Raw genomic sequence first — 11,255 nt, 5'->3', positions numbered from 1 at the left:
ATAATAATGTGATGAAGCAATTAGTTACGACTTGAAAACGGCAATGCAGTAGCAATACTATCAACCCCAAAGGAAAAGGCATGTAGAAAAGTGCATGCTATCACAGAATGTGTCTTAAATGTTCTGCATATGTATTGCGACATTTTATGATATTTAAGACATCAACATCGCAGCAGAATTAAACCCCCCGCCAGCCTGTTGACTTCCCATCGTCAGGCTGTACGTCCACTTGTTTCCTCCGGGTGCACCCCTTATTCCACCCCCTCCCTTTCCGTGGCTCACTCTGTGCGTGTGTGTGTGTGTGTGTGTGTGTGTGTGTGTGTGTGTGCGCGCGCATTCCTTCGCATCCAGAGGAGCGGCAGTCGGAGGTTGAGGGTCCGCACGGAGAGGACACACTCTGCAGAAATCAGCCATCATTGGCGCCGTTACAACAAAGGAAAGCATGCAGGTAAGACATAAATGCAATGATCCGTTTCTTTTTTCGGGCATTTTGACAAAGCAAGGAGCTGAAAAAATGATTTTCTGCAGGTGGCAAAAGCAAAAACGCGTCTTAAGTTGAATTAACGCGCGGCATCTCCTCTCCCGGCTACTTGTTGGCTTGATTGCTTTTTTAAATGAAAAATTTTAGCTTTCTCCGCGGTCCTCATTGGCTCATTTCCTCTCACTTTTGCCGAAAGCTGAGTTTCGGAGTGAAGTTATGTAATTGCAGCCAAGGAAGCTGCCTGTGGAGGAGACGCTTCGCTTTTTAGCGCGCAGCAGAAATCCTGCAGACAGCAAGTGTCACTTGGCATCACGTCTCCCACCGCGACTTTTGCTCCCTCTCATCATTTTTTTTTTTTTTTTTTAATGTGTGGTTTACTTATGTGATTATCTGTGTGCGTGAGATGGACAGACCTCTTCTATGTGATTCACTCGTGACTTCAAATCTAATCTGGTCTGCCATAAGATCTGAAGGGTCTGCCTCAAATCAGGGATTCTAACAAGAGAGTGAGATTGTGTTTGTAATTCTGCCGCTGTGTGTTTTCCTCCATGCTGATGAATCAATTTGGGAGCTCAGACCTCAACAACAAGCAGCCTCTGAGTCTAAATCCGAGGTAATAGACTGTAAAGTGAAAGCCCAGCCTCCCCAAAGTGACTTCCACCACCTTGCAAGGCAGTGCTCATTAATTCTCCCAGAATGAACAAGTTTCTCCCTTTATGAATCTTTCTTTCATGGTGGGCTGGAAAACAAGGGCAACCTGACGGTTAACCATCCTTTAAGAAAGGAAAGCAGCTCATTTTGACTTAGATGCACATCATTCACCAGGAGACAGAAAGTTGCAACATCTGTGTAATTGTTTTAACATAAAATTCTGATCATGTGAGACAGCAGCTGATGGTAGCACACAAACGCCTCACATCTGCAGGAGCACATACAGCTCTGAGTGGTGAGATTGTGATTGGAGGTTGGAGTAAAAGCATGAGGACAGTGCAGAGCCTCTTTGAGATTGATGATGCTCATCGTTGGTCACTCAGTGAGTCAATAAGTAAGTAAATTGGTCAGTGAATCACACAAAAATCAGATGGAGAGCTGAAATGTGTGTGAATGGATGCATTTTTTTTTTTAGATGAGATGAAATGTTCAAGATGAGAAATATCCAATGTAGTGACACAAAATGCAAAATGCAAAAAAAAAAACCGACCCAAAACAAAAAACAACAAATTCTGACATTTCATTAACAAAGCAACGCTTGTCTTTTTGCTTTTTTTGCATTTATCTATTATTTGCACCAGTGTGGTACCTCCTGTAGGTCAACTGATGCAGCACCGCTCCATCATCATTTTGATCTCTCCTTTCTCTCTGACTATTGACACGCAGGTGTTTTAAATTAAATCATGCTGTGCGGGAGCTGGATGCCTGGTGTTTCGCTGGCTGACTCACTTCAGTTTATTATTTGTTGAAGAATGACTGTATGATCAATATTGGTGGTAGTTGTTTTCTCACTGAGTCACTTTCAGTAAGACCAGAGTGCCTGTCAGAAAGCGTGAGCCTGACATTTTTATATATTTTATGCCACATTACAAATTTGATTTTACTTTTTCTTGTTGTTGTTTGGTTTGTTTTAATGCCGTTTTTTATGCCTGAGTAATGTTTGCTTAAAACTGACATGGTCTGGTGTTTTAGGAAATTATCTCAGTATCACAGCATTAAAAATGTTTTGAACACCATTTAAAGCTTTATATACATTTATACATTTGTATTTAGTTGAAAATAATATAAAGATGATGCTGAAACTGAGAAACTCTGGATGTTTGAAAAATATATGCACATTTTGAATGTGATTCCACCACTAAATTAACAAAAAAAGTTGTGAAATAAAAACACCTGGTGGAGCATATTTATTGCAGTTAATTAATAAAATGACTGGGTGAATAAACTTGAGGATATTGTTATCTACAGTACAGAGACAAGGCTGAAAACCAATATAAACTGGCTGTAATCTTTAGGACCTAAGACAGCGCTGCATTTAAAACAGACATGATTCTGTAGTGAAAAGCAGTGCACAGGCTTAAAAACACCTAAGAAAAAGCTTTGTTAAAATTCTACCATGCAAAAAGGAAAAAGAGATTGAGAAACATCATCTCTTCTGGTCCTGAGCTCATGTGAGATGGACTGAATTAGGGCTGCAGTTATCAATTATTTTAGTAATCGAGTATTCGATTTTTCCATAGATTATTCGAGTAATTAGATAAGAAATACTTTTGTCTTATTAACAGTTTATCTACATATTTTAACTTATGTAGATTTACTGCAGTTTTTTGCTGTGTGAAGCAAACAGTGGTAAGTGGAGCAGCTACAAAGTTTTTTGGGTTTTTTTCACGTTGACACTTGCTGATCAGGTGATTGATGAAGGACCTCCTGCTGTTTCCCAGTAAAGGTTTTAATGGTGATTACAGGAAAAAGCGCTGCTGTTTTGGATGCTAGAAAAACATTTCCTTTCACTCCACCTGAGCTCACCGTCTTGATAACGACTTTACCTCTTTGTGCTTGTTGCCTGTGTGCAGACGCAGTGCACGTAAAAAAGCTGCTGCTGTTGTGTTATCAGTGTCGGTGGCATCCACTGGGAGTTGCTCTGGAGAGTTCTACACCTGTACAGCATCCTGTTAAAGTTCATCTTGGTCTTTAAGTCCCTGTACCGCCATCCCAACTGCTGTGTCAAGATGGACACGGGCTACAGCAACTTCTTTGCCATCAAAACCAGTGTCCAGCAAGGTTTTTCCAAATCAGCGCTGAAAAGTTAAAAGTCAAGCACAGTGGACAGAAATTAGAGGAAGTAAAGAAATTCACATACCTTGGCAGCATCATTGAATTGAATGGAGCTGCAGAGACTAATGTCAAATACTGCATTGGCAAAGCCTCCAATATTCAACAAATGCAAAATATCTGGTCATCTGCATCCATCTTGATGAACATCAAGCTTCAGCTGTATGCCTCAATCATCTTCCTGATGGCTATTTATGCCACATTACAAATGAGGAAGTCCTATGTCAGAGCAAACTGTCCAGTCTCAGCATCATCATCATCAGACTCCACCACCTGACATTTGCTGGATACATCATCCACGTGGACAACAGCCAAATCCCAGAGGACAGCTACGATCAACCTGGCGCTGGACCTTCATCAATGACCTCAAAGCCCTCAGCGTCTCCTGGGATGAAGCTGAGGACCTCGCCACTGACCGTGATCAATGGAGATCCTTTGTTGCCCAATATGCTGTGTGGATGGAAAGGAAGAAGAACACGACTCTCAAAATTTCTACTTAATAACTCAAAGTCAAAGTCAAAGAAACAAACTTCTGTGGGTTTGGGATGGAAAACAGTCCACAGTTGTACTTCTCCCTGTCTAAAGTATTTTATTTAAATCCTTCTCACTCCTGTATTGCAGATAAAGACCACAAAACAAGTAATTTATAGTGGACTTTTCCTTTAAGAGAGCATATGTTCATATATAGCATAAATTCATAGCGGTCACACTAAAGCCTGCATAGATCAGTGACTCTTTGGCAGACAGGCTGACGGCAACACACCGACCCTCATAAATACAGAAACCCAGTGTGCACCGTGATACACCTGATACTGTGTCTGCGGCACCCACCTGCTCAATAGGTGGGGTGGAAGTTTTAGACCCATTAAATAATTTATCAGGTCCGGTAACTGTATCCTGTAAAGTGGGAACATGGATGGGCACCGCACAGTTCTGATCAGACTTCGTCTGCAAACACAGAGAAGAGCTTCAGAAAAACACAAAAACAGAAAACTTTTTATCTTGCCATGAAAATTGCTTCTTCTTTTTTTTCCAGTCTTCCTTTTATCATATAATTACCATAGCTTTTATTATAAGGAAGTTAAACACACACACACACAGAGCAAAGCAGAGTATTATTGACCTAAATGAGTGAAAAAGCAGTGAGATGCAAAGTCAATCATTGATTAGTATGTATCTTTATTGTCCATCAGTATTTTTATCGACCTATCTGAAGAAGAATGAGGCAGTCTGATATATTTGAGAGCAACTGAAGTGTGTGTGCGTGTGTGTGTGTGTGCGCGCGCGCGCGTGTAAAGGAGGAGGGGCTGATAATTGAAGCATGGTTCTTCTGTAGCTCTGAGCCTCCCCAGAGGATTAATTCTTTCTCCACATGCAGGCTCACACATCGATATACGACTCACTCTTGCTCTTCTCTGTCACACACACACACACACACACACACACACACACACACACACACACACACACACACACAGCGTGCAGTCCATATGGATGTGCTATCCTCCCACAGACACAATGATTCGCACTGACAGCCATACTGAGAGGCTGAAGCGTTTAGGACACAAATAGTATCAGCTGTCGACCATCAGCCCGCTTTCATATTTCATATTTTCTTCATCATGCAGCTGACTTCACATACAGAGCCACACTGTGCCATATCTCAACAGCATAAACAGTAATGTAGATATTTTTTGTCAGCGTACAGTAAAGGTTACAGTTCTGTCTGCTATTTTATGCAGAAATCTGAAAACAGAATCAAGTTCATTTCTGAAGCATTAACACTTTATCCCTTTTTTATTTGCCTCAGATGCTGTAAATCCAGTTTGCGATTTGATTTGATTTATTTGACAAATGACTTCACAAGGAAAAGGAGAGGTATTGCATGCATACATGATAGGATCTCACTGAATTATTTTTTAGGTAAAAAGAGACAGAAAACTAAAAGGAAACAAACCAGTTAAGAAAAAGACAAATTAATAAAATGCACTAGTCGTCATCATCCTTTGGAACAATATTTATGAGTGTTTTCTGATCTCTTGACACTGTTGGCAACATGACATTGTTTGTCCATGCTTTATAAAATCAGTACATTTATCTGACTATTATATAACTGTGTAGTGAGTTATCATAATTGTGTTTTGATTGGGTTTAGACCCAATTAAGAAAATAGTTAATAACCTTTGAAACACAAAGATTAAAGTGGACCTAATATGATTTTACTTAGACAGATCAGACATAACATTACAACCACCTGCCTAATATTGTCTTGGTCTCTTTTGCTGCCTCCCTCATCCATCGAGGCATGAACATGGTGTGCTGTGGTATCTGACACCAACATGTTAGCAACAGATCCTTTAAGTCCTGTAAGCTGTGAGGTGGAGCCTCCATGGATCAGACTTGTTTGTCCAGCACATCCCACAGATGCTCGATTGGATTGAGATCTGGGAAATTTGGAGGTCAAACTCATTGTTGTGCTCATCAAACCATTCCTGAACCATTTTTAACTTTGTGGCATTATCCTGCTGAGAAAGGCCACAGCCAGCAGGAAATAGCATTTCCATGAAAGGATGTATTTGGTCTGCAGCAGTGCTTAGGTAGGTGGTTTGTGTCAAAGTAAGATCCACATAGATGGTAGGACCCAAGGTTTCCTAGCAGAACATTGTCCAAAGCATCACACTGCCTCCGCTGGCTTGCCTTTTTCTCATAGCGTAGCCTGGTGCCAGTCCACATGCCCATTATTGGTGTTTTTGGTGGTGGACAGGGGTCATGGGCACTCTGATTGGCCTGTGGCTATGCAGCCCCATATGCAGCAAACTGTGATGTACCGTGTATTTTGATACCTTCCCATCAGAACCAATTAAGCTCCAGCAGCTTGTCTGTTGGATTGGACCACACAGGCCAGCCTTTGCTCCCCACATGCAACAGTGATCCTGTCGCTGGTTCACCACTGCTCCTTCGTGTACTGTACCACTTTTAATGGCTGGTGACTACTGTGTAGCCATCACACTGTCAAACTTGCTCAGATCCTTACACTTACCCATTTTTCTTGCTTCTAACACATAAAGTTTGAGGACAAAATGTTCACTTGCTCCCCAATCTATCCCACCCACTAACAGGTGCCATGATGAGGAGATAATCAGTGTTATTCGCGTCACCAGTCAGTGCTCATAATATTATGCCTGATTGGTGTATTTTCTTTTATATATACTGTTACAGTGGTGGAAACTCATATTAAAAGTGGCCAAAAGTTTCAAATAATGAGTTCAGCTTCTTTAAACATAACTTTTACTTTTGGATCTTAATGTCAGAGAGAGTGGATATCAATATTATGATCATTTCAGGCATACACTCTTGGCTATAACCACAGCAGTCCCTCAAACCTCCTTTTCAGACCTTCTGTTTGGAAGAAGGCAGCCAATCAGCAGAGAGCTGTTTTAAGGTGAAGGTTGCCTTAAAGGAGGAGGAGCTAAAATAGCTTGTTTCAGACAGAGGATGAAACTGAGGGCCTACACAAAGGTCCAGTGTGAGATAAATAAGGTTACTCCAACAGGAAATGAGTATAACAAAAGTTAACTGATAGCTGGATAAAATGAAGAGAGGTCTGTCCAACAGAGTGTCCAAGTCATGGTCTTTTTTTAAGCCCTGACCTCCCGAGGTTACTATTTTGGCAGATTGTCCATGTGGAGCTTTGAGCTGACAAAACACATCTGTATCAGTGCAGCTTTACTTCCTCCCATTTGGCTGTTTTTCAGTACGGTGTTCTGATATATCCTTCTGTCTGTTATTATGAATGGTGTCCCGATGTGTTGTTTGACTGTGTGTGACTATGAGCATAATTTGGGCACAATACTAATGTGGCAATCACGTGACTGAAAGCTGCGATTTGAGATCTTTGCCAGTTAAATGTAAAGACGTTAGTGACATGGGAACAATGCTGTGCCTTTTCCTCTTGAGGCAAAACAAATGAAGACAAAGAGTCTGCAATTTGCTGTCATTTAATGATGTAAAGCTGCATGAATGTACATTAACATGATTAAATGACATATGTACTATGGGGGCGTCATAGCAACAAAATAGTAAAAAAAATTGCCACCAGGCTCTGCATGTTCCTTCATTTCTGTAGAACTCCTTAGCGTCATTTCAGCTCGTTATTTTTGTTTTACAAATGCAATGTTGCTATTTTAGTCCAGTCTCACTGGTCTTATTAATATGGTTTCCAGCTACTGCATGAAGTTTTTTTTTTAAAAAAACAAAAAAATAACATGAATGAAACCATCTGTACACTTCCAGCTTAGTATCAAACAAGCTCGTGGGCATAGTGGAGCGTTTAGCAGCTGAGGATCTATACTGAGTTGGCAAAGACCAAAAGAGAGCTCATGACACATTTGCTATAAAAACAACTGAATGAACAACTTAATAGGGTGATGATATGTGGGGAGTTTTTACCCCCTGCTGCAGTGCTCAGCAGTTCTTCTCCATAAAGTTGGAGGACTCTCAAGAGACTGATTTGATATGGATCAGATCTTTAGATCCTACATCACTCATAACGCAGCTTAATTTTTCTTTTCATTAGACCAAACCCACATATCTTTTACAACTCCACATTCCCCTGTTTGTACAGATCTGCTGTTTCCTAACCCTGATGGCAGTTTTAGTCTTTTCACGTTGAACACAGAGGGTGTTATCCAGCAGTTTTGTCACTTAGATGTTTTAAATTAGGAGAATTTTCCTTTATTTAAAGAAGCACAGCCAGTGCTCCCAGTGATTTCATAGCTTCAGGTGTTTCCTATTTTTGGAGCCAGTCTCTGCCATGTTATTTGTCAACACACTAAGCCAACAAAATGAACCAACTCCCCGTGAGTCCGTGTTGTTCTCATGCTGCTTCACAAATGCAAGGCAGAGATTTAAGAGCATCTCGCTCTGCTGGAAGCTCGCATGGGTTATGTGCGAGGGTTTAACAAGCATTCGCTGTACTTCTCCTTTTGTGCTGTCAGTCTTCGTCACCACGCTCCTCCTCCTGCCTGCTCGTCTTATCTCCCTGCATATGCGAGCACAGATGGGCATGCAGAGGCTGAGTCGGCATTCCCTTCTGTTTAGATCCCAGTTGGGTTCTCTGCTTCACCTGGAGAGGAGCCTGGTGACAGGTGACATTACGTGTGTGGGGGGGAGGAGGGGGAGGCGTCCCTGTAGGTGGGGAGAGAGATGGAACGGGAGTGATTGACTGTGAAATAAATTGGAAGGAATGAAGAGGTGACGAGATAGAGCGATTGAGAACAGATTTGCGCAGACATCCAGGGAGAAGAGACACAATAAATATTAAAATGAGCAGCTAATGAAATGACTGTTTTCCATTGTGGGCGTGTTGGTGTATGTGTGTGTACACTCAGTTTCATTCTGTATGAAATCAGGTTAAGGCTTTGAGATGCAGCCCTGTGGATCAATTAGAGCCCCTCAGAGTTTTGCAAAGGAGTGCTGAACAATAGTGGCGTGCGATACTGCAAGATTTCGTATCGATCCGATACCAAGTGAATACATGGCCAGTATCGCCGATACTGATGCCGATACTGATGCCAATACTGATGCCCATACTTTTAGATAATTATGAAGAATTTTCAAGTGTTTCCTAATTTTTTTTTCCCTTTGGATCATTAATTAGTTAAACCCAGGATAGAATTGGGCAAAGTTTATAGGTAAATAGAAAATACTTTATCAAAATAAAAATTTTTGTTCTGAAACAATAGAACAGTAACAAAACAGTTTTCCCCATACACTGTGATTCTGGATTTTTTTTCTTAAATAAAGTGTACCAAATGATCACTCAAGAACAAATTTAAAAAAAAAATCAGGTAGAGTGTTCAGAAAGTATAATACAAAATGTAATAAAAACCATCCCTTCATTCACTAATTTTCTGGATTTTTCTTAAATAAATAAGCTGTACAAAATTTTTACTCCACAACATTAAAATACATTTAAAGCAAATTCCTTTTTTCCCCCAAGTAAAATATGTTACGTGTCACGTGACAGTATAACGTTCAAACACTGTGGGGAGGGGAGGAGCAAAGTGTGCCTGCTCTGTGCTGTGACAGGAGCGACACTTAAACAGTCAGCTCGCATCTTTGATGAAACTGCAGCTCTGCATACAGGAGAGAAACTGAACCTTAAGTGTCAGTCTCATTACACTGGTATTGATCAATATCAATACTAATATTGGTATCGATATTATCGATATTTGGATCAATCCACCCACCACTACTGAACAATAAAAATAAAAGAAAAAGTAACTTGAGAGGCAATAAAGGTTTGCATTGCAGCAGTTAGAATGAAAACAGAAGAAATGCAATTTTTATCATTAATCTTTATTGTTTTGTTTTTTCTCTTTCTCCTTTAACTGCCAGCTTCTTGGGTTGTAACTAGGCCAATAGAACCAGTCTGGGAATTCGTCAGCCAGTGTATATCTTTATAATGGTTAAGACAGCCTGCTGTGTGTGCTGGACATTGTTTACAGTTGTATGGACTGTTTTCATGTAACTTTGCTGTGACTGCATGCTGGTTGGTGTGTCCAAACTTGCATGACAGATGTGTATTTTACAGCAATAGTAGCTGATTAAATACAATTTAAATGTCATTCAGTTAACTGGGGCAGCAGGGTTGGAGGGGACTAATGTTGCACTTGCTTAATGGTCCAATTACAAACCACCATAATGGACACTCTGTGCCATTATCCAGCTTTGCTGTAAGAAGAGAAAGAGAGAGCGAGTAGAGGACTGAATCATGTAATCTTGTTCACAAACAACAGTGATCTATCCATCCATTTTTTTCCGCTTATCCAATTCAGGGTCACCAGGGCTGGAGTATGTCCCAGCTTGTGAGCTGGTGCAGGAAAGGACCCAAACACAGACTCCTGAAGCAGAGATGATAAACAAAAACAAACCTGTATTCAGGTAGCATATGCAGTCCATGAAAATCCAGAACAAAAAATCAACTGCAAAGAAAAAAAATGTACATGAGGCATCAAAAACAGGCTGGGAACACAGACAATCTGACAAAGGAACAAAAGGGAGACAGCAACTATAATATACACAAAAGGGTGACTGGGGCAGAATGGAGACACTTGGGAGACTGGACACAACTGAACTAAACCAGATAGTGAGACACGAGGAAGTAAAACTAAAAGTACAAGAAGAAGTAACATGACTTGATGACAAGATACAAGGAAACACCAGGGAGGCTAAACTAAAGTAAAGCTTTGAAGTTAAATGAATAACTAAACCAACATAAACCAGAATACAAAGTAACAATAACTAAAGACACAGTGACAATGATACAGTGACACAAAATGAAGATACAGAATACAAAGGAATGAAAAAACCCTGAGCAGCTGGAAATAACTGGAAATAAACACTAGAAATAACAAACAGAAGCCAAAACATAGAGACAGAAAACCAGTCACACTCAGGGCCCTTTTAAAATCACCAGTTATATCCAACATGCAAGTCTTTGGACTGTGCAAGAAAACTTTTTTCTATTAACTAATTTGAGATGCTTTTGTTTATTTGTTTTTTTTACAGGTGTAGCACAGCCCAGCAAAATACATTAGTTAACATAATTGTGTTAAGAACTGTCTTAAAAACACTTAATGAAAAAAAAATCCATGATGCTTTGGGTGCACTCATGCTAAGCTCCATAGACCTGTACCATGCTCAAGCACAGGTGTCCCTCCCTCCCTCCCTTCCCACTCCCACACTCGACTGCGCTCACGCTGCCCTTAACTTCTCGGGCCCGAGTACGCGTCAGTTTATCTCAGCATCTTAACTCTTCTTTCTCCCCTGCTTGCTCTAACTTTTATCTGCATATATGCGCTTCTGAAAAGCACATTTGCAAAGCCCACCTTTTCAATCCGACTTGGTCACGATATGGATAGCCTAACGTGAGAGACCCAGCAGGCTG

General features: G+C 40.7%; 1 protein-coding gene across 1 annotated transcript in view; it reads left to right on the top strand.

Annotated features, from left to right (window-relative positions):
* The first annotated feature begins 317 nt into the window (after nucleotides 1–317).
* Nucleotides 318–11,255, top strand: part of kcnip3b (Kv channel interacting protein 3b, calsenilin) — a 126,375-nt gene continuing 115,437 nt past the window's right edge. The window contains exon 1 of the mRNA XM_030737992.1: nucleotides 318–448. Coding sequence (XP_030593852.1) covers nucleotides 443–448 — 6 coding nt within the window. The 5' untranslated portion in view covers nucleotides 318–442. The remainder of the gene's footprint in view (nucleotides 449–11,255) is intronic.

The sequence above is a fragment of the Archocentrus centrarchus genome, chromosome 9 (assembly GCF_007364275.1).
Source record: "Archocentrus centrarchus isolate MPI-CPG fArcCen1 chromosome 9, fArcCen1, whole genome shotgun sequence".
Lineage (NCBI taxonomy): Eukaryota > Metazoa > Chordata > Actinopteri > Cichliformes > Cichlidae > Archocentrus > Archocentrus centrarchus.
This window is presented reverse-complemented; position numbering and strand designations above follow the sequence as displayed.